We start from the raw sequence: 23,080 nt of genomic DNA on the forward strand, positions 1-23,080 counted from the left end.
TGGCTTTGAACTTATAGCAGTCTCCAGCCCAGCCAGTTACAGGTGTGTGCCACCACAACCAGCTGTACATATTTTCCAAAAGAAAAGCTGTTCTTCAATACAGTTGATTACCTAGTAAGTACTGGGTTTGTTTGTGGTATTCAGATTGAACCCTGGGCCTTCACACTGAGCTACATCGTGGGCCCTTTAAAAATTTTTTGTTTTTAAATTTTGAGATAGGGACTCACAGTCACAAATTGCTCAAGTGGGCTTGAACCTTCCATCCTTGCCTCAGCCTCCCAGAAACATGTTCCACTACACCTGGCTGATAAATTACTTTTATACTTAGTGTTTCCAGTGCTTTAGATAGTTAAATGTGTATTTCATAAAATACCCAACATTCTACAGACAGAACCTTAGATAAATCTTTTTAAAGTTATCATTACATACCATGCAGAACAGCAGGGCTTGAGTATTCACCAGCAGGAGGGGACTTCAGCTCAGAATGTACCACCATGCTGTCCATTTTACAAACAAGCAGACTGAGATATGGAGGTTAGTAACTTGCCCAGGCTACAGATAGTAAGTTGGCGAAACTGGAATTTGAAGCCCTACATGTACATATACCTGGAAGTACAAATGAAAAAAGAAAAAAGTTGGCCAGCAGCAGCCATGTAACCCAGGAACCGAACCAAGAAAAATCCAACTCCTTGTGAGCCAAGATGGTCATGGGCTGGGCCAACCTCTTCCCATGAGCCAGTGGTGGCCACATGACCCAGGAAGAAAACCAAGAAGCCAACCCCTTCCTGTGAGCCTGCTGCAGTCCTGGGCCAGGCCAACAACTTCCTGTGAGCCAGCTAGGGTGCCGGTGGGGTAGAAGTGCCAAGGCTCCCTGCCGAACCAAGCAGCCAGCTGATTCAGAGAAACACAGGCTGAGATGATAGCCACTGAAGTAACAAAACAAGACTCAATGCCTGTATTGTTTGATTGACTTTGCAGGCCTAAAGCTGGCATCATCTATTTACAGGATAACTGCAATATAGCAGCCATGAGGGTTGCTTTCTGAAGGTGGTAGCCATTGTCAATTCCCTGTTATCTTGTTTTAATGTTCTGTATTATTTTATTTGTTTTGTTTTATTTGGTTTATTCTGTTTTCTTTGACTTTATTATATCTGATGAAATGGGCAGCTATTTTGAAGATAACGAGATATATTATGGTAGCCATTGTTGATTTCCTATTGTTTTGAAGTATTGTATCACTTCCATTGTTTTGTTTTGATTGGTTTTATTCTGTTCTTTTTTGTTTGATTTTATTATGTCTGGTGGTATGGGCAGCTGTTTTGAAGATAAGATATGACAACCATTGTTGATTTCCTATTACCTTGTTCTGAAGTCCTGTGTCACTCTCACTGTTTTGTTTTGATTGGCTTTATTCTGTTTTATTTTGTTTCATTTTATTCTCTTTAAAAGGAAAGAAAAGAAAAAAGTCTTAATTATTCTATCTCTTATGGCAACTCATGCTTGAGTTATTACTATGTGAGTGCCAGGTACCCTTTTAAATGCTTCACTCACAGTGTTTCATTTATCAATACAATAACCCTATGAGATTGATACTATTAAATATCTTCATTTGAAAGAGTACACTGAGGCCACTTGCTCTTGGCCATCTGATTCCAGTGGTGGGATTAAGCCCCAAACTAGATCCTCTATGAAGGACAGCACCTTACCCTCCTCTGTGCCATGGCCCAGTGAACTTTCCTTTAGTCTTTCTCCTCTTTTGATGGATATTATTGTATATAGTCTTATTTTTGTAAGGACAGATTCCCAGAGTAGAGATTATTCTATCAAAGATAACGATAGTGTTCATGCCTTTTATATATAATGGGATTGTGAAGGAAGTTTCCCAGGATAAGCAACAACTCCAGCTTTACTGTTCACATTTATCTTATTTTTTTTTTTGTTTTGTTTGTTTTTGAGACATGGTCTTGCTATGTAGTTCAGGCTGGCCTTGAACTCACTATGTAGCCCAGGCTGGCCTCCAACTTGCACAGATCTTCCTGCCTCAGCCTCCCAAGTGCTGGGATTAACAGACGTGTGCCACCATGTCTGGCCACTTTCTATATTTAGGTAAAACCAGCTACATGGATTTCCCCTAGAGGGAATTTGGAGCAAAGCCACTCCTTGGAGAGGAGCTATAGAGATTAGTTAGGGAACACTGGTTTAAGGGAAAGGTAAGTAAAGGGGAAGGAAATGGTCTAAGACCAGCCAAACCATCACAAACCACTACAGAAGATGCACCTAGTAAATAAATCTTTCCTAAAGGGTTTAAATTCTGTTAATCTGGGAACTAGGAGGGCATTCACAGTCCTTGCTGGATGACACAACTTCTCTGGGCCCTGTGACTACACTTAGCAGTCTCATGGGGTGGTGTTAAGGAAGGTAAGTGAGGAAAATACTGAGAATGGTGAAAACTCACCAGTTTGTTAGCTCACACCTAGGAGCTGATTTTCAGTTCTCTTGAGTGATTTTTTTGAGAGAGGTTCTCACTGTGTAGTCCATGATCGCTTGAGACTGTCAGTATCCACCTGCCTCAGCTGACTGAATTTACAGGGAGGCACCACCATGCCCGGTTCCATTCTCCCTTTAAAGAGCAAATTTCAAGAGTATTTTTTACAATCCTACATACCCAATGTAAATGTTGGAAATACAACCCTTAATCCACTGCTAGCCTCTGTCTGCTTTAACGTAAGTAAAAACAAACCAGTGTCTTACAGACATTCCTTGAGATGTCACATCTGATCAGGGCTCTCAGAGAGTATTACCCTGAATTCTGCCTTTTGGATATTTTAATCCTGTCATGTGGGCAAAAAAAAAAGAAAGTAGTTCCAGCCGGCAGTTAAGTTTTTTTGCTTCGTGAGACACAAATTAGCTTTATTTTTTCTAAGTTCATATAAGTCAGCTGACTAGTAACAACTGCTAAATCAGTCTTGAGTGAATTCTTGCTGGGCATTGTGTACACCTGAACCCCAACACCTGGGGAGGAGCGCTGTGAGTTCGAGGCGACCTTGGTTACATAATGAGTTACCTGAACTACACAGCAAGACCCTGTCTCTAAAATAACCCTCATCTTTAGATACATCCTCTGGGGGCTGGGGATTTAGCTCAGTGGCATAAACTGCCTTGCAAGCCTGTGGTCGTGAGTTCAATCCCTGGTACCGATAAAAAAGAAAAGTAGATACATCCTCTGCAAAACTGTTTATGTCATTAATGAGTAATAATGAGATACAAGCCAATATACAAAAAAATACTGTGTTTTAAATGGTGAATTTTGGGGCTGGGGATTTAGCTCAGCGGCATAAGCGCCTGCCTTGCAAGCAGGCAGTCCTGTTTGATCCCTGGTACTGATAAAAACGAAAAAGACCAAAAAACAAAAACAAAACAAACAAAAAAAACCCTTTATGGGTTGTCAACTAGATCTCAGAAAAAGACAAAGAATATGACAATTAAATTAATAACTACACATATCCGATGTATAAGAATACCTCCCAGTATATAAGAAAGGATTTGTCTAGATCAGGTCTCACCTGTGTCCCCAGGGCTGCCTCTATGCGAGGCTAACGATGCGGCTCCGTTTACAGAGCACGCTCTGCAAGGCAGGTTTTTCAGACTATTCTATCCAGGCAAACACAGTTGTGTCTGAGCTAACAGACTGGACGCCGGGCTGCCTTAGGAGCCCGGAAGCGACTCGTGTGCACCCCGCCCCGCTGCTGCACTAACCACAGACGCGGCGACCCCCAGGCCCCGCTCCTCTCCCCTCGCCCTCGCCGGGGACCCGCGGCCCCGCCCAAAGGGCGCCCCAGGCTGAGGCCGCGGCGCGCACCCGCTGGCCGCAGAGCGCGGCTCCCGGGCCTTCGGCGCGGCGGGGCTGGCTGAGCGCGGGGGCCGGGCCTGCGCCCGCGGCTGGGCGTGACCCTCGCGCCCCCGGCTCCGAGCTGGCTCAGCGGAGAGGCTGCGGGGCGGCGGGAGCCGGGCGGGGCGGGTGCGGAAGGCGGGCAGGCGGCCATGGCGGCGGCCCTGGGGGCGCGCGGGGCGCGGGTGCGCTTGCTGGCGGCGCTGCGGGGCGGGAGCCGGAGCCTGGCGGCCCAGGTGAGTGCCCAGCGCGCGGGGCCTGCGCGGCGGAGGCTGGGGGCCGCGGCTGTCCCACTTCTCCCCTGGCGTGAACCTCCCGCCTGGCCTGCCAGTGTGCTAACCGGAAACACGAGCAGAGGGCGAGGGCGTTTTTCCTTTAAATAGGAAAATCAGTTGTGAAAGGGACGCTTGAGGACACGCGTGTGTTAGTGACCACCGGCGACCACACTCCGTGAGTGTCTGCGGCGGCTCGCTGTCAGCGACTTTCCCTCATGCTCAGTTAACTGATTTGTTTTCACAAACTGCAGAGTTTGTGATGGAATTACTCCTTTTTGGTTATTTGAGACACTGTCTTGCTGTGTGGTTCAGGCTGGCCTTGAACTTTGTGTAGCCCAGGCTGGTCTCGAACTCGGGGCGATTCCCTTGCCTCAGTGGAGGAATTACTAATAAATTAATTTCTGGCGACACATTTGATTTTTTTCTTTCCAAAAAGAAAAGTGTTCAGTTGATTTCCTGCTGCAGAAAGTATTTTGGAGTCAGCTAACTTGAAGGAAAGTTTAACGCATAGCACCATCTAGTGGAAAAATACTGCGTTAGACTGACTCACCGTTTCGTTTCTTTAGTTGATTTGTTAGAACCCATTCAAAATTTCTTTAATGGAAGAAAATTAAACTAGTTCGATGGTGGAGGAAGAGAAGCACTGTTCTGTAGCTAAAGAAAGAGAAAAAAAAACAGAAGAAAAAGAATACACAGTAGGATGCCTGCTGTCACCTGGCGTATCTCCAGGCAACTTCTGCACAAGTGCTGAAGGTGGGGAACAGTCATGGGGAGGGAGAGGCAAGGAATTAGTACATAGACGGCTGCGATGGCTGCCACACTCCAGGACCTGTGCCGGATGCCTTCGCTTTCAAATCGCTTTAAGCTTTTCAAAAAATATTGGCAGGTAGATACTGTAATATTCCTCCTACTGACACCAGGGTGTTGAGATTCAAAAAGGCCGAGAATCAGCATCTTCCAGCAGAGTGGAAACTAGTCCTTGAATCAAGACTCCAGTACTCTTTGCAAAACCTGTGCTTTTCTCTCAGCTCTGTAGGGGAACAGAATCATGGCCCCATCTAGGGTTCTGCTGAGGGTTTGCCCTCCGGGGCCTCTGGCGTTATGTGGATGAAGTGGTACCATTTCAGTCCTAGACGCTGTCCTCTGTGATGAGCCCCTTGGTCTTCGTGGAACTATGGATGAGCACGTCCCACAGCCTCTGGGGACTTCTTCATAACCAACTGCGTAATCAGCTACTCACTATGGACAGAGTTTTTAATTTATAAAAGAAATGACACGGGAAGTGGGATCTGCTAACCAAAAGAGTCTTGACTTTTGAATGTTACCATCAGCAGTGGCAACACCGTGGACTGTGTGCCCAAGTGCTGTGGACTTAATAGTCCTCTGGCCAAACTGAGATGGGAGTTTGTCTTACTGGTCCTCTGAGAAGAGATTTCATAAACTTAGAAGGCGAAGGCTTTTTACCTATAGTAGATGGTCTGCGGATCCCTAGAAGTTATACAAAACCCTAAATAAATGTGCATTTGTATTTTCCCCTCTGGATATTGGTTTTTGTCATAGCGAAAAGGGATAGTAATCCCAAATATTTAAAACTCACGTGAATAGGGCAGTGAAGACTACCAAGGTGATAAGAAAATATCCAAAAAGCAGTAGGAGTTCAGAACCCTAAATTATGAGGCAGAAAAGCTAGAAAACTGACTCACCAGCATCCCTGTCTTTATAGAACCTGTGTGTGTTTCCATTTTTATAGGAACTTGCTCATTGGTGGTCGTCAGAGCTTCTGGGGGTGGGTGTTCAGACCTCTGTTTCCAAAGTCCTGGAATTCTGTGAATTATCTAAGGAGTCCAGAATAATGGTCAAGCACATTTATAGTTGTCAAATTGCTGAACTCTGATGTTGGGGTGAGGCGGCAGCACGGGGTACGGAGATGGCACATCATGGCGGCAGCTGCTTTAGATAGGCTAACAGTTTTGTATGTATTTTAAGAACAAGGAAATGATTAGAATTTGTTGGCTTGAGACTTTTTTTTGCATTTCTTAACTATAAATTTATTTTTGCAAGTTTATTTAGAGTTTAAGTTAACCTTTGTTTTCAGGGACTAAATGTGTTCTTTTCACAGCCTTCAGATTCACAGCTGTTGACTCCAGAGGAGAGGAACCAGATTCTACTTGACCTTAAAAATGCAGGATGGTCAGAATTAAGTGAGAGAAATGCCATCTACAAAGAATTTTCCTTCAAAAATTTTAATCAGGTAATTATTATAAATTCTTGTAAGTACCATGGTATCTTAGTTACTTTTCTCTTGTTGTTGAGACAAAATACCTGATGCCCAAAGTGAAGCAAGGGAAGGTTTATTTCTTACAGTTTTGGGGGTTTCAGTCCATACTTAGCTGGCTCCAAGGCAGGATGGCATGGCGGGATAGTCCTTCATGGCCACCAAAACAGCGAGAGTGAACAGAATAAAGAGGAAAGACATGCCTTCTTCCCACCCTTACACTGTATGCTGGTTCCACCCCTGGGCAGCTACAGCACTCACATGGCCAATGCCAGTGCTAGACAAGAGATCAATCACAATCACTAAATTCAGTTTATGATTGCATGAGGCTTGAGGGGGGCATTCGAACACAAACCATAGCACGTGATTGATTTTTGCCACCTTTAACTTTCTGATCCTGTTGGTTGTCTGGTCCTATGTGGACCTAGGGTCTTCCCCTTAAGAATTTAGTGAGAACACTAGCTGTAGTGTCACATACCTATCATCCTAGCACCCAGGAGGCTGAGGCAGAAGGATCACTGTGAGTTTGAGGGCAGCCTGAACTACATCAGGAGATCCTGTCTCAAAAAAAAAGGGTCTTCCATGTTGATAATTGCTATAGCCAACCTGAGCGCTTCTCAGCACTGGGAAAAGGGATGATTTGGAGATCCTGTCTCAAAAAAAAAAGGGTCTTCCATGTTGATAATTGCTATAGCCAACCTGAGCGCTTCTCAGCACTGGGAAAAGGGATGATTTGTGTTATTTGAAAAGTAGGATTCTGAAACTACTGTAATTCTGATTTGATGCTGGTTATGATAGTTACTGTTGGACTTTTAAATTACATTAAGGGACCAGTCATATAGGTCAGCAGCAAGTGTCTGCCTGGCTAGCATGAGGTCCTCAGTTTGATTCCTGGTACCAAAAAAAAAAAAAAAAAATAAATAAATAAATAAAAGAGGACATGAGAAGGGGGCGTGAATAAAAATTTGTGTTTATTAGAAGAGGTCATGAATAAAAAAAAAGCTCAGAAATTTATACCTGTTGGATGATTTCTTCTCCTTTTCCTGGGAAGTTTATGAATTTTCTTTCTTTTTGTAGTTGTATTTCTGCCCTTAAATCATCATCAAGCTGCTCCCATCTTCCTCTTCCCTAATCAGCTAATTTTCCCCAAGCCCAGTAGCCAGCTCTTGAAGCTTTTCTTAAAACCTGACCCCTCCCGGGGAGCCTTAGCCTTAACAGGATAGCTCTTCCATTTAGTCCCACCCTGTTTAGAGAGTCATCTCCCATGACTTACCCTGCAGTGATTACTCGCTTGCATTATATTAGATAAATGCTTTTGATTAGTTGGTGTTTGTTCAGTTAGTTTAGTAATCCTTCAGACAGATTTACTGTTTTTATTTATGTTAGGTGTCAGCATCTAGAGTCAGAAACCATGTTTGCTTAAAGACGTCTCTATTGTACATAACACAGTTGTGGATCCAGACAGACATTTGATAAATGCAGACATTGATTACAGTGTTTGCTGGTTTCTAGGGTGTGTGAGGACCAGATTGCCACCAAAGAAACCCTCTGCGTGTTTTCCTAGTAAATGCCATTGGCTCCACTGAGCTGCCTGCCCCATTCTGTTCTCCATCCATCTGGCTGCCAGCCATCTGCTGAGTCCCTACTCCTGAGGAAACCTGCACCTTGCAGGCTCCTTGTCCTGCTGCCCCACGTGCTCGACAGCTCTTGTCAGGGGCTTAGCACTCTGTGGCGGTGGCAGGGAATCCCATTGGTACAGTAAGCTTGTGTATAAGCTCTAGGTAGCATTTTCCAAGCTTATTAAAATTCTTACATGTGTACAGCTTGACTTCTTTAAGCCTGGGCTAATTTATTGGGCTTGAACATGTGGCTTAAAGTACTTGAGTGGTGTTGCCTCAGGCCCTGCCCATGATTCAGTCCTCCAGCGCTGCTCTAAAACTTGTGCTCAGGGTGGCTTTCAGAAGCAGCAGGGAAGGGAAGCCTGTGCAGGGTATTCTCCATTAGCTGTGACATTATTCACTGGGACATTATTCACTGGAACATTAACCAGGCCTTCTTCCCTCCTCATCCAGCCTTTAGGAAAAAGAGGCAGATGCCAAGAAAATCAGGCTAGTATCAGGGAATGTGTTCAGCAAGCCAGCACTGAAATTATATCCTGGGGTCAGTTTTCCAGCAGGCTTCCATGGCTTCTGCATATATGGTGGCCTGTGATGGGCCATGATGGCCTGTGATCCTGTGATGGCCCTGATGTCATGACTGCCATCACTGCCTTCCAGACAGAGTCAAGCAGGAACATAACAGTAGTCAAACGAGTTGGGCTGGGAATTATTTCAGCAAGGGAGAACGCACCCCCATCAGGAGCTGCGGGGCATCTCAGGGAGGCGTTGTTAGAATCATGTGTGACAGCATCTGGGCTTGTGCTCGGGATTTTGGAAAGTTTTGAGGGAATTAAGGCTTTGCTCTGGATTAGATGCTGTCCGTATATTGATAATTCTGTGATTCACCATTTTTGTAAATCTTATTGGGAGAGCAGACTGAAGTGGGGCCAAAGCTGCAATTGGAAAAGAAGCAGTAGTTTCCCTTCATTAGATGGGCAAGGGGATGTTTGGTGTTTTATGGTTTGGAAAATGTTCATGTTTTCTTTCTGGCCAGGTAACATCATGGAGTGGTCACAGAGTGGCTCTGTCTGTTGCTGATACCATGTCTAGGAGGACAGCACTGATGCCTGGTTAATAGACCAGCAGCTCCTGGGCACCAGAAGATGATATGCTTCTGCTCATAGCTCAGTGTGGGGAAGCAACTCCTTGGGATTGACAGATTGTCATTCATCTTTCCTTTAGGATACAGAAGCCTTTTTCCTGTCTTGTGATTTTGGGGATTGAACCCAGGGCCTTTTCACTGAGTAGCATCCTCTGCCCTTTTGTTATTTTCTTTCTTTTCTTTTCTTTTTTTTTTTTTTGGTACCGGGAATTGAACTTAAAACTTTGTGCTTACCAGGCAGGTGCCTATGCTGCTAAGCTAAATCCCAGGCCCTGTGTTACATTTTGAGACAGAGTCACGACATTGCTAAATTGGCCAGGCTAGGTACCAGTTTTTTTGGTGTAGGTTTTTTGTTTTTTGAGACATGGTCTTGCTTTATAGTGCAGACTGGGCTTAACTCACTGTGTAGCCTGACAGGTCTCGAACTCATGATGATCCTCCTGCCTCAGCCTCCCATGTGCTGGAATTACAGGCATATACCACCATATTCAATTTGGTTTATTTTTTTTGACACAGGGTCTCACTGTGTATTTACTTTAGGTTGGCCTTGAGCTTACCATGTAGACCAGGCTGACAATGAACTAAAGGCATCCTCTATGCCTCAGCCTCTTGAGTGTTGGGATTATAGGTGTGTACCACCATGTCTGGCCATTGTTTTTATTAAAGCAGCAACAAAAGATTAAGATGATGTAAATTTAAAAAGCTGACTGCGGTGAGCCTAACAGTTGGGAAGGCTGAGGCAGGAGGATCTCAAGTTTGAGCCCAACCTGAGCAACTTTGAGACATCCTATCTCAAAGTAAAAAAATTAGAAAGGACTGAGAATATAGCTCAGTGTGAGGTACAAAATACTCCTTTTTTTTTTGTGGTGCTAAAGCCCTTGGTTCCAGCTTCAGTACTGACAGCTTTCCTCCAATCACAATTACTAAAACAAATTTTTTTTTAATTGTACTGGGGATTGAACCCAGGACCTCGTTTATGTTAGGCAAATATTCTGTGACAGAGGCACATCCCCAGACCATGTTGTTTATTTGACACAGGGTTTCACTATCACTATGTAGTTCAGGCTGGCTTTGAACTCACTGTGAATCCCAGGCTGGCCTGAACTTGCAGTGATCTTCCTGCCTGTCTTCCAAGCGCTAGGGTTATAAATGTGTGCCACTATGCCTGGCACACTATTCTCTTCTATGTCTCCAGAGCCATAACTTATTTACAATGTAGTAGTTGTATATGTAGTTAAATATAAAAAATTTTACCTTGAAAGTAATATTAGTTCAGCATCTTTACTGTGTTGGGTATTGCTATCAGCTCTCGTGGCGCTCATGGCAGGAGAGAGGGTAGACAATAAGCAGATGAATAGCTAATTTAATTCCAGTTCCCAGCGAGTGCCATGAAGAGTCCTTTAGGAGACTGGAGCAGAAGGTGAAGGAGGAGGCACTGTTTCAGATGGCGTTGTCTGGCGTGATCTCCCAGGGGAGGGAACATCTGAGGCCTGAGAATTGTGAAAGATCTCAGTGTGTGAGAATCCAAAGGAAGAACATTCCATATGGAGAGAACAAGTAGAGGTCCCGAAGCAAGGATCTTAGCGTGATGGAGCGAAAGCCCCAAAGCTGTTCTGGAGCAAACTCAGAAAGTGGAACGAGCATTGAAGCCTCGCCAGCATGGGGAGGAGTTTGAATTTTAATCTGGGAAAAAGCTGCTAAAGGGTTTCAAGCAGAAAAATGTCATTATTTATCTTGTATTCTAAAAAATCACCTGGATGTTCTGCTGAGAATAGGCAGTAGATGGGCAAGAAGGGGTGCAGGCAAACTATATAGGACATTGTTACTGTGGTCTAGGTAAAAACAAGAGGAGACTGGAGGTGGAGGGAATGTGGGAAGCCTCATGTGGTTTGAAGATGGGAAAATCAAGAGTTGCTGATAGAGGTGGAGATACAGCTCACTAGTGGCAGAGCAGTTATGTAGTGTGTGCAAGACCTTGGATTTGGTCCCCTCCCCATTGCTGCCAGAAAAGCAGACTTGCTGATGGATTAATTGGAGGAGAGCAGGGGGAGCTGTTAAGGATGCCCCCAAGGTTTGGGGTCAAGCTGTACTGTGAAGGATGTTGCCAGCGGTGCCACGTACTAACCTAGGGCAGACAGGGCATAGGGAATGAGAGTCCTATTTCGTATATTTCAGATTTGAAATATCTAGTCATCCAGATCGACAAATCTGGTCAACAGGTAGATAGATGTATGAGGTGAAAACTCAGGCTGCAGATAGCAGTTTGAGACTTGTCAAAGGGGTAAGCATTGTCAGGGCGCAGGCCTGAATAGGTAAGAGAGGATAAGATGAAGCGGCAGTAAAGGAGCAGGGGTGGTGTCTACTGCAACAGGAAGAAAGGAGGAGCTCAGCTCCCATCCTGGTTCTCCCCATTCTGCGCTCTGGCTGTCTCACAGGCATGGCCTTAGATTCCTTCCTCATCTTTTCATTTTTATTACAATAAAATATTCCAAAGTAGACATACACTTGGTTGGACCTTATAATTTTTTTTTTTTGTCTTTTTCGTTTTTATCGGTACCAGGGATCAAACTCGCGACTGCCTGCTTGCAAGGCAGGCGCTTATGCTGCTGAGCTAAATCCCCAGCCCCCACCTTATAATTTTTAAGATGGTGTGCTTATGTTGTGTGTAAAACGGTGTCACAGTTCTCTGTTATGGCTTGTATCTCATGTGGTTATAGCTGAAGTTTCGAAGGTGCCTGGTGTGGAGTGTGTGATGCTGGGATTAAGGGTGTGATTACCAAATTAGTCCATTGATTGGTTTGGCATAGTTCTGGATGTGGATAAAGTGAAGGCTCACCCTGGGTGTGGATGGAACCTTTGAAAGGGCAGGTAACCTGGAAGGGATAAAGAGGACAGAGGCAAGAAGCTGTTGCTTCCTCGCTCCTTGCTGCTTGCTGCCTCCTGCCTACCCTGCTTTGTCATGAACTGTTTCTCCTTTGTGATGCCACCCTGCCTTGGAAGCAGCTGACTATGGACTGAAACCTCTACAAATCATGAGTTATAATAAACCTTTTCCTCTGTAATTTTGGGTATTGGGTATTTTGTCTCAGCAGCAAGAAATGTAAGGCATTACCTTTTAATACTATAGAAAATGAACTATACATTTGAAGAACATTTTCACTGAACTGCAACAAAAGCCTTGGACTCTTTCAGGTTTTATTACAGTAATACCCAACAGATACGTTTGATCTTTTTTTTTCTCAGAGATTTTATTCTGAGATAGTTGGTCCCACATAGTCCGAATTAAGTTGATAGCTCAGATAAATAAAAAAGTTCCCCAGGTATTCTCTCTGTATAGGTAGATGAAGTAGTCATAGGCGGTGGTGCATGCATGGGGGGGTGATGTTCCATAAAGGTAAATTTTGTTATATATTGTTGTGTGCAGGAGTAAACGGAAAGCTTACAAAATCAGAGGAAATTGTAAACTTTAGACCGAAGTGCAGAAAGTGAGGCTTTGAAATTGGGAAACCGCTAACTCCAGATGCCAGTAGGTGGAGCCCTCCAGGGCAGGAGCCCAGACTGGTTCGGACCCTGACTCTATAGCAGGCTGTCCTCCCAACTCCTGGATACATGGGATCACTCTCCATCAGTGTGGAAATAAGCTTAGGATGAGGAATAGAGAAGAGGCTGTTGTTGGATACTAGATTTGTTAGGTCCTTTTTGGGGTGAATGAAGGAGTTGGGGTGGATTTTCTACTTGGAAGGAGAGAGAAGTTTTGTGAGAAGGAGCCGCATTTGCTGCACTCCTGGAGAAGCTCCTGTACCTTGTCTGTGCTTCATTATGGGGTCTGCTGGGCAGTCAATCCATTATGTAAAGATGAGTCATGTAACTGGCTGGTACTCAGCCACCTTTCCTCTTTACGAGGGGTGTTTTTCCATGGCTTGATCTAACAGCTGACAAAGCCAGGACCAAACTTTGTTCTCTAACATATTCATCAGATTCATGTTTGTAGCTGCTGCCTCTGAAAGCTTTCTTGAGCTGAGGTGGGAGAGAGGAGAATGGCCTAGCTCACAATGGCCATGGTGCATTCTGTGCATCTAGCAGCAATGTCACCACACCTGACTTGCAGACTTGTAACATGTTTCTCTTCCAGTGCCCAGGAAGACTCCTGAAATGGAGCAGTTGAAAGTTACTATTGCGGACTGACTTTATAACAATGTTTTATTGAGGAATCTGATGCTAGGCTCTGATGAAGTCTTGATGATGCCAGAAGAAAGACAACTGGTAATGAAAGTCTTTTTCTGTTTTGGTTGTTTTTTGTTTTGAGGCAGGATCTCACTATGTAGCCCAGGTTGGCCTTAAACTCTCTATGTAGCCCATGCTGGCCTCAAACTCACTGTGATCCTCCTGCCTCAGCCTCCCAGGTGCTGGGATTACAGGCATGAGCCACCACGCCCAGCTCCATGTCTGACTGTAATGAAAGTTTTTTTTTTTTTTTTTTTTTTTTTAATTTAAGAGGAAAAAGAGAAAAACACAAAACAAAACAAAGCAGTGTAAGGTTACATATAATACAGAACTACAAAAAAAAGCATAACAGTAAGAAATCACCTGTTAATAGATTACATATTATCATCTTGGAAATAGTTGCTCAAATCACAGTATCAAAGAATACAAAGTAGACATTCAAACAGAGAGACTTGTAATGAAAGTTTTAATACTCCTCTGCAGGATTTTGATGAAGATCTCAGGTGCTCTCTTGTAGACAAACTAGTTTGGGTTTTATTGTTGTTGCTGTTGTTCCTTTCAGTATGAATCCAGAGCCTCGGTGCTATAACAATTTAGTGAGAAAATGTCTCAAAGTGGAAAATAATAAAATGGCTAATAAGAATATCCAACTAGTTTTCATGTTGCTCTTCACTTTGGAGTCCAGGTAAGCCTGGAATTCTGTGTTGTCTGGTTGTGGTCACACCATCAGTGTCGGTTCATCAGGATAGAGAAATTAGAGCCTAAGGTTAACATCATTGGGAGTCTTATTCCTGCAGTTTGTGTCATACGATAGGTTTAGACTTGATATGTGTTTATAAAAGCATATGCAGTGGAGGAAGCAAAATGTAAAACAGGTGTCAACAACGCAAATATGACACCACACTGCAGTGTGAAAACACTGTGGTCATTACACTGCCCTTTAATAAAAATGGACTTTTAACTGCATCAGTTTTTCTTAGTCATGTAGTAAATCTTCTGTTTACAGAACTTAGCCTGAGTATTGTGTGAAAGTCAAACAGCCAAGAAATACAATTTCCTCAATAGTCTTTGTCTTGCCCTTTTACAGATGGTGTAAAATCAGGTGTGTAAAATAAAAAAAGCAGTTTGAGCTGACGTGAAAGGTATTTCAGATTTATGCTTTGCAGATGATATTGGTATGATTAATGCATTCATTGCCTTTTTTATTGCTTTTCACAGATAATGTACACGATGCATGGAAAATGTTGTGGGTTTAAATCTTTGCCAGGGTTAGACTGTGCCTATCAGCAGATGTTATCATAGAATACCATAATGATTATAAAATTAAAAAAATTTGTTATGAAATATATTGACATAAATTTCATTTATGTAATTTTCATTCTTCAGTCTGAAACCTCAGTGTTGTGTTTGGGGTTTGTGAAGCACCGTAGATGAGATTAACTTTATATAAAGTCACAAATGGGTTGTTTAAATTTAACTAACAGTTATACTCAAGGGCTGGGGAATTACTGAGGCGTTTGTTTTCAGCCTGTATTGCTGGTAGTTCTTAAGTAGGCTGCTATGAATTAGCAACAATGGTTGCTGGCTGCAGAAAGTAATTGGAAGGAGACCTTAAATAATAAGAATATTTTGGTCTTGCTCTTTTCCATTCTGTTTATGTTTTCTCTTTGGTATATTTTCCTACCGCTTCAGTATGGCCACTGTGAGTGGTGTACAGGTTTGCGCAGTGAGTTTTGGCTGTGAAGTTTTGGTGTATTATGATTTTGACAAAGAAACTTGCAGGATATAGATATTGATAGATTATTTGAATCAGTTACCTCTTCTCGGCAGCATGACAGTGCTGTACTCAAATTCATTTCTTGTGGTTTAGTTGAGGACCATTTGGTGTCTGTCATCAGAAAAAATTTGGTCCAAAAGTATTGTCTTAGTTACTTTTCTTGTTGCTAAGACAAGATACGTGACACCCAAAGTTAAGAGGAGGAAAGGTTTTCCTAGGTCGTATCACCAGACTCACATGTTAGGTTCCTGTCGCAACATTTTTAGATCCAGTTGTGATACAGAAATGTTTTATTATTGATGTTGTTGGTGTTATTTTTAGGAGATATCTTGTTTTCCAAGTACTACCTGTTAGATTACTTTCCTTCCTTTAATGGGCGTCACCATACTTCCCTGAGAAAGCGAATGCTCTGTCACCAGCTGATGCAAAGCTGTGTTTATTTGTAAGTAACCCAGGTATCACTGTTGAGCAACCAGAGGTCATTTAATTATATCATTCTCGTCAGTCCTATCCAAACAGCAAATGCTGCTAATGAGCCTGTTGGCTCCCTTGGTCTCATGCAGCCGGTACATACACTGTCTTCACCATCGCAGCTCTGGCTTTGGGCTCTCATCACACACCTGCAGCAGCCCCGGAAGGTGGGCCAAGAGCTGTGTGGTCTGGCTCTGCTGGTCTGAGCGAGCTCAGTGAAGATCTAGAGCTGGCAGCCACTGAGAGGCTGGCACCACCTGGCCCAAGGTGCAGATGGAATAAAATGTAAGGCAAGAGCTTCCAGTTTTGTTGGGGAGGTGGCACATCCACATTTGACAAGGGAAATTTTTTTTTCAAATTGGTTATTAACCATCACTAAAAGTGGAGAATTAGTCAAAGGGGATGCGCTGCAGCATGGCTGCTCGAAGGAGTTTTGAGTTGTTACTAAAAGATCTGGTAGGTTTTGTGAGGGAAGAGGCTAGGAGAGGGTATGGCAGGTGGCATAGGTCAAGGCTAGGAAGGAAGGGTCACATCTTATTTGCAGTGTGTTGGGAAATGAGGGTGCTAAGATTGATTTAGTGAGCTGGGATGTGGATTGGCATGCGGGCTCCCTCCCTGTAGGGCACTCTCCTCTGGGTTTAACATTGGCTCAAATTAAGGGTAGCTGAAAACAAACTCTTTTATCTTTTTCCCTTTCCTTCAGCCTGGTTGTTTCTGTCGGAAGTCTCACCTCCTGTCACATGGCCAGGCCTGAAACGGACGAGGCTCCAGGAACTGCCCAGTCATCCTGCAGCGTGTGGCTGGTCTGGGCGTGCCTCCCCGCTGCATTGCTCCTAAGCAGCTGCCTCAATGCTTGTCACCTTTAGGCTCTCCCTGCTCCTGTTCCTGCTGGCTTGAGTTTCTGTTGGCCTGTGTGGCACTTTGTTGTAACCATATTGGTTTCAGTTCAGAAAATCCCAGTGCCTTTTTGTTGAGTCTTATAGGACATTTCAGAGGTTTTCAAAGCTGTCCCCAGTTGTGCCCTACTTCTCATTACTCCTCTGCAAGCAGGCTCTTCACTGAGAGATTAGAACTGGAAGGTGCCAGAGAGCACACAGTCATGCCCTCACTGAAGATGTGAGAGGGTGAGACAGGGAGTCCCCTGACCAGGAGTCCCCTGACCAGGGCCACTGAAAATTAGTAGCCATGCTGGAATTGGACCAAGACCTCTGGCATCTCAGCCTCATTCTTTCCTGCTTTTATTTAAGTCACCATTCTTCCTGCTTTCCCTCGTCCCACCTCATCCTACCTCCACCTATCCCTATCCTACCCACCACTAGACTGTTTTTACATACCTAACACTAGTAAATAGTAATGAGCACTTACTTTAAGTTAGGCACTGTGTAAGACTGTGAATGTGTAGCAGTTAATTAGGCAAATACTGTCTTTATCTTGATGGAGCTTATGGTATAGAGGGGGCAAGCAAGTGTAAACAAAGAAAAAATCAATACACAATTACAATCTATGTGGAGCTCTGTGAAGGGAAATCCTAATAGCTAATCCCCAGTGAACACACTTACGGACTTTACCTGTATTCCTTCATTCATTCAGTTAATCCTCATGAAACTTTTTGAAATACATATTATTTCCCTCCTTTTGCATTAGATTAAGTGACTTGGCCATGGTCCCACAGCCGGTGAGCATGGAATCAGGATTGACTCCTGGCAGGCTATACTGTGAGCCATCAGGGACACCGTCTACCTCTGCAGCAGGAAAGGTGTATGAGAGACATTAACAGGAGACCTAATGCTGGTTGTAGAGAGCAGTTGGGAAAGCTTTAGTAAGGAAGTGATAAGCTGATGCACTACTTATTTATTTATTTATTTTTATATTTTTGTGACAAGGTGTCTTGGTTACTTTTTTCTTGTTGTTGGGACAAAATACCTGACACCAAAAATTAAGGAAGGAAAGGTTTATTTAGCTCATTGTTTGTGGAAGTTTCAGTCCATAATCAGCTGGCTCCAAGGCAGGGTGGGGCAACATTTCAAGGCAGCAACCAGTAAAAGTGGCCAGAACAAAAGAGGGGTGGGTAGCACTCACAAAATCTCCTTTCCCTCCTCTTGCACAGGATGAGAATGTTTACTAAGTAAGAACCCTGACTCCCTGCTGAGACTCTTAGTTAAACTTCTGTTTATTTACTTATTTTTTGGTATCAGCATTGAACTCATGACCTTGCATTTGCCAGGCAGGCACTTGTGCCACTGAGCTAAATCCCCAGGTTAGTTAAACTTCTAAATTGCTGAAGTTGACACAATGTATCAACCATAACAGAAGGTTTTGCTATACAGATCAGAGTGCCTTAAACACACTTTAAGGCTGGCCTCACACTCGCAGTGATCCTCCTGCTTCAGCCTTCCCATGCTGGGAATCCAGGGATGTGCCACCATGTCTGGCATGATGCACTTTTTAGTAAAGATCAGTCAAAGGATATAGAGGATGGAGTTGAAGGGGCAAAAGTGAAATTGGGGAGGATAGTAGGGAAGCTATTGCCTTCATCTAGATGAGACGACATTGCTGGGGTAGACATAGTAGGGACTGTGGACTGGGCAGTGACGGGAAGCAGGGAAGTACAGAGATTAGAGCTGTTTAGGACGTCACGTGCTCAGAAACCAGTGGTAGCACACTTAACACTTGTGGAAAGTGCAAATATAAAGAGACTATCCAAGTTTCTGTGGTTATGGAGGAGTGGTGACGGGTGTAAGAAAGAAGACTAGAGAATGATGAAAGTAACTCGTAGGTAGTTGGCAGTGACATTTACGTTGACTGAGCTGGGGATGTGTGGGAGAGCAGCAGGGCTGTGGTATAGGAGTCAAGATTTCTAGTTTGAACTCTTACTTGTTTTTTTGTTTGTTTTGAGACATAGTCTCTCTATGTGGTCCAGGCTGACTTCTGAACTTTTCATTTTCTTGCCTCAGCCTCCTGAGTGCTGGGATTACAGATGTGTTTTGCCATGCCCAGTTGGTTTGGACACTTCAGCCATGCTAGGGCCTGAACTGAGGACCTCATGCATACCAGGCAAGTTCTCTACCACTGCACCACACCCTCAGCCTTGGACACCCAAATGTCAACTTTAAGAAGGTAGTTTTAGGGGCTGGGGATTTAGCTCAGCGGCATAAGCGCCTGCCTTGCAAGCAGGCAGTCTTGAGTTCGATCCCCGGTACCGATAAAAAGGAAAAAGACAAAAAAAAAAAAAAGAAGGTAGTTTTAGCTCAGTGTGGTGGTACATGTGCATAATTCCAGCACCCTGGACGGCTGAGGCAAGAGGATCTCAAGTTTGAGCTTAGCCTGGGTAACTTAGGACTTAGCAAGAATGAATATGAGTATTTATATCTTTATGTGTATATATTTGAGGACATGTGTGTGAAGCCCTGGGTTTCAATCCTCAGTACCATTTTTGAAAAAACCAAAAATAGGAACTCAGAGGCAAGGTTTCAATCATAGATATTGGGGAATCATAAGGATGAATGGAAAAAAGCCAAGATAATAGGTGATATCACTGAGGAAGAAATTGTAGCATGAGAAGAGGACACAGGGCTCAGTCCATTTAGGGGCTAGATAGAAAAGAGGAGGTAGCAAAAGACTTAGACTTGTTAGAGAAAAGACTTAGACTTGTTAGAGAAATAGAAAAAAGACCAGGTCAATGTTCTACCTCAGAATCCAAAATGGATTTTAAAAGAAGGGAGGAGGGGAAGGGAAAATAAAAAGAATTAATATGTACATGTGCCAGCACCCCCTGATGAATAAAACATGTATTGCAAACATGTACTAAGAAAAATTTTTTAAAAATAAAATTTAAAAATAAAAGGAGGAGCTGAGGATTTAGCTCAGCCGCATAAGAACCTGCCTGGCAAGCGTGAGGTCATGAGTTTGATCCCCACTACAAAAATAAATAAATAAAATAAAAAGGAGGTATCAATTTTGCTGAGATCTTCAGTACAATGGGTACTAAAAGATGACCATTATACAGGCAGGACATAGTCATTGGCAGCCATAGTAAGGATGGTTTTGGAAGTACAGCTCATATGCTTACACAGATTCTCATGGCCTTATTAGTCTACTGTTCTCTTCTTGTAGAATTCAGTGCTTGGGCTGTTTTGTTTGTGATGTTATTTCAACCTTGTTTTGATGTTAACCTCTGCGTCATATTGGACCTGTGAGTGAGAGCTGGAAGGAGAAGATAATGAAGACCCAGGTGTGAAGTGGTTTGCCAGGGTGCCAGTGCAGCAGTGGCAGAACAAGCGTGAGAGTAAGTGCAGTTTGAAGTACACAAAAGGTTACCGGAATGTCTTCAGCTAACTTAGCACCTGGAGAACAGAGACTTGCGTTGTACTTCGTACACTTCCCCAGCCTGGTTGTTTGCTGAGGCACTTCCTCATCACTGGGATGAAATATTTGGCATCCCCAACTTTATAGACAAGTATATTTTGTTTCACAATTTCAGAAGTTTCATGCCACAGGTTTACACAGAAACAGCTTAGTGGAAGGGACTGGGTGGAGAAAACTGTTCACATCATGGCAGTTAAGACTTAGGTAGAGAGAGGAGGAGCCAGGAAGGAGACACAGGCTTTCAGGTCATGCCCCCACTGATCTGCCCCTCCAGCCCTGGCCCACTTCCTAATATTACTTTGGCCACGTGACTATCAGTGGACCAGTCCACTGATGAGCATAGTGACCCTATAATCCAGCCACTTTTCAAGCATGAAGCTTTGCTGGCAGGGGGGGTCAATCCAGATCTAAACCATAACATGTTATCTGGGAGTGTTTGAAAATACGATGTTTCATGATTTGGTCCACTGTGGGATTCTGTGCTTAGTCTTGAGGGAACAGAGTTTTCCTTTTTGTCTTCTACAGGTTATTACCTAAATTGTCACTAAGGACTGTTCCTCCCTCCCGTCTCCTTATCCCCAGTTATTCCCACGAGTTTCCTAAGGCTGATCCGCCTCTCTGGCCAGTAAACTCTTGTGTATGATGGGATGAGGGATCAGCCTGCAGGTGAGCCTTTTAGAGAGGGTACCCAAATTGCAACCTAAAACCCATTCATTTATTTCAAATTGGCAACAAGGCAATTAAATCTGAATACTGAGGTTTTAGTTTAGAAAAACAACTCATGCTTTAACCTATTTTGTCTTAAAAGAAAAACAACACATGTGCTGTGGTTCACCACCACTGTCTTGGAACCACATTGGTTGTTTTTTTTTCTGCATGCAGTTTTGAAACAACAGAGAATGACTTGGGCCACTCATGGTGTCTCTAGTTAGTTGCCTTCAACAAGAGAGACTTGGGGCTGGGGATTTAGCTCAGTGGCATAAGCGCCTGCCTCAAAAGCAGGCAGTTGTGAGTTCGATCCCTGGTACTCATAAAAAAAAAAACGAAAAAGCCAAAAAAAAAAAAAAACAAGAGAGACTTAAAGCTGGTGCTTGCTAAGTATTTTGCCATCACAGCCTCAGCCACCCACACCTACAGCCACAGTCTGATGTGGATATTACTGTCCTAAGGGCCCATGACAGGGTCTTTAGACTCCATAAAACACTGTGCTGGGAGGTGGCTGCAGGTATGTCCACCTTGTACCCATTAGGCACTTAGATCTGTTTTCAGATGATTCTTTTCATCTTGAATCTTTCCTTTTATGGTCCAGTACCTTTGGCTGATTTTTATTTCAGCTTGGTTGCATATAGAAAAATTAAAAATACGTTTTTTTAGGAATTATTTTTAAGAAATTTTAATGTAAAAATGTTGTTTTTAAGTTATTCTTTTTTGCTCATTTTGAGATGGGGTTTCACTGTGTTGCCCAGGCTGGTCCTGAACTCCTGGGGTTTCAAGCAGCATTCCTGCTTCAGCTTCCCAAGCAGTTGGGACCATAGGTGTATATTGACATATGTGGCTATAGGTGACTCCTAATGTTGTGTTATTTACCTGAAATACAGACAAATCAGGTTTCTTTCTTTCTTTTTTTTTTTTTGTCTTTTTCCTTTTTATCGGTACCGAGGATCGAACTCATGACTGCCTGCTTGCAAGGTAGGCGCTTATGCCGCTGAGCTAAATCCCAGCCCCAGGTTTCTTTTTTGACAATTTGAAGAGTCACAAGGTATTTTATGGGCTAGTGAGTATTTGAGCTCTACTAGGTATTATTAAGCTCACTGTTAGGTTTTTGTTTTGATTTTGAGAACAGGGTCTTGCTCTGCAGTTCAGGCTGGCCTCAAGCTCACAATAGTCCTGCTCTCTCAGCCTCCTGAGTGCTGGGATCACAGGTGTGTGCCACCATGCCCAGCAAGCTCGCTGTTGGATGACCTGTGAAATAGCATCCCAGCAGCCTTGTAAGGGTAGGTGATAGTATCCCCATTTTGCTAATGGTGGAGAAGTCGGGGACATGAGGAACTTGCTCAGACTTACAGAAGAAGTGGGCAGTGGGGCTATAATTCCAAGTCCAGGTGTTCTACCCTGAGGTGATGGCTCCTCTTTTTAACAAGACCCTGTGTTCTTAAGAATTGTAGACTAACTCAGAATGTGGCTTACAGTTTGGTTTAGGAATGTCTTAGTCCTTTGAATGAGCAGTCCTGCTATTCAAAATTGAGTCTATTTCTACTTACAGGATATTATAATACTTTGCATATTTCAAAGAGAAAGGTAGCCAGCTACCCATAGGAATTTTACCTGATAATTGCTTCATGGTTTCTTGTGTTGTGTCCTGAAAACATTGGTTTATAAAACTCAGTTGATCAATTATAATCCTACATGTATTACAGGTTGGAGGGGAAAGTCACTTCCACACAGGAAGTCTGCCAAAAGCAACTGAAAACTTTACTTGGAGGAATGGAACTCTACAGAGAAAACACACAGGTTGTGCTTTGAAAGAGACCATCTTTCTAAGCCATTGACTACGCAGTTGTGGTTACAAATATGTAGAGGGCCATTGTAATTCTAAGTGTATTGAAGTGTGATTCTGAAATGTAAGTTTGAGGGTGTTTCTCTTCCGTCTTTATATTTGTTTAAAACTACAATTGTGGCTGGGCATGGTGGAGCATGCCTGCAGTTCCAGCATTAGACAGGCTGAGGTAGAGGATCGCTGTGAGTTCAAGGCAAATGTAGTGCAAGGCCAGTCTGAACTACATAGTGAGACCATACCTCAAAAAACAAAACAAAACAAACTAAATAAAACCGCACCTTTTTTGGGTGTATTTTGTTTTGTTTTGATTTTGTTTTTTTGAGACAGGGTTGTATCTCGTAGTGCAGGCTGGCCTTGAACTCATGGTGATCCTCTTGCCTCAGCCTTCTGAGTACTGGGATTATAGGTGTGCACTACCACACCTAGTTTAAAACTGTAACCTTTAAACCGTGAAGTTTTAACATTTGTGGGTTATTCATCATACCCT

At 43.4% G+C, this 23,080-nt stretch overlaps 1 protein-coding gene across 6 annotated transcripts in view; it reads left to right on the top strand.

Moving 5' to 3' along the window:
• The first annotated feature begins 3,650 nt into the window (after positions 1–3,650).
• The window catches only part of Pcbd2 (pterin-4 alpha-carbinolamine dehydratase 2), a 45,675-nt gene continuing 26,245 nt past the window's right edge, over positions 3,651–23,080 (top strand). The window contains exons 1-3 of one of the 6 annotated variants that reach the window (XR_010041136.1): positions 3,651–4,125; positions 6,284–6,415; positions 18,626–18,725. Coding sequence is in view for 3 of the 6 variants with exons in the window: in XM_063230910.1 (XP_063086980.1) it covers positions 4,042–4,125; positions 6,284–6,415 (216 nt within the window). In the remaining 3 variants the exon portion in view is untranslated. Of the gene's footprint in view, positions 4,126–4,169; positions 4,340–6,283; positions 6,416–13,331; positions 13,463–18,625; positions 18,726–19,800; positions 19,957–23,080 lie in introns of those variants that run through there. The other 5 variants (XM_063230911.1, XM_063230912.1, XM_063230910.1 and 2 more) reach the window with 5 other exon arrangements.

The sequence above is a fragment of the Cavia porcellus genome, unplaced genomic scaffold (genome assembly GCF_034190915.1).
Source record: "Cavia porcellus strain 051 isolate PalLab524CR breed Dunkin Hartley unplaced genomic scaffold, mCavPor4.1 scaffold_19, whole genome shotgun sequence".
NCBI classification, from domain to species: Eukaryota; Metazoa; Chordata; class Mammalia; order Rodentia; family Caviidae; genus Cavia; species Cavia porcellus.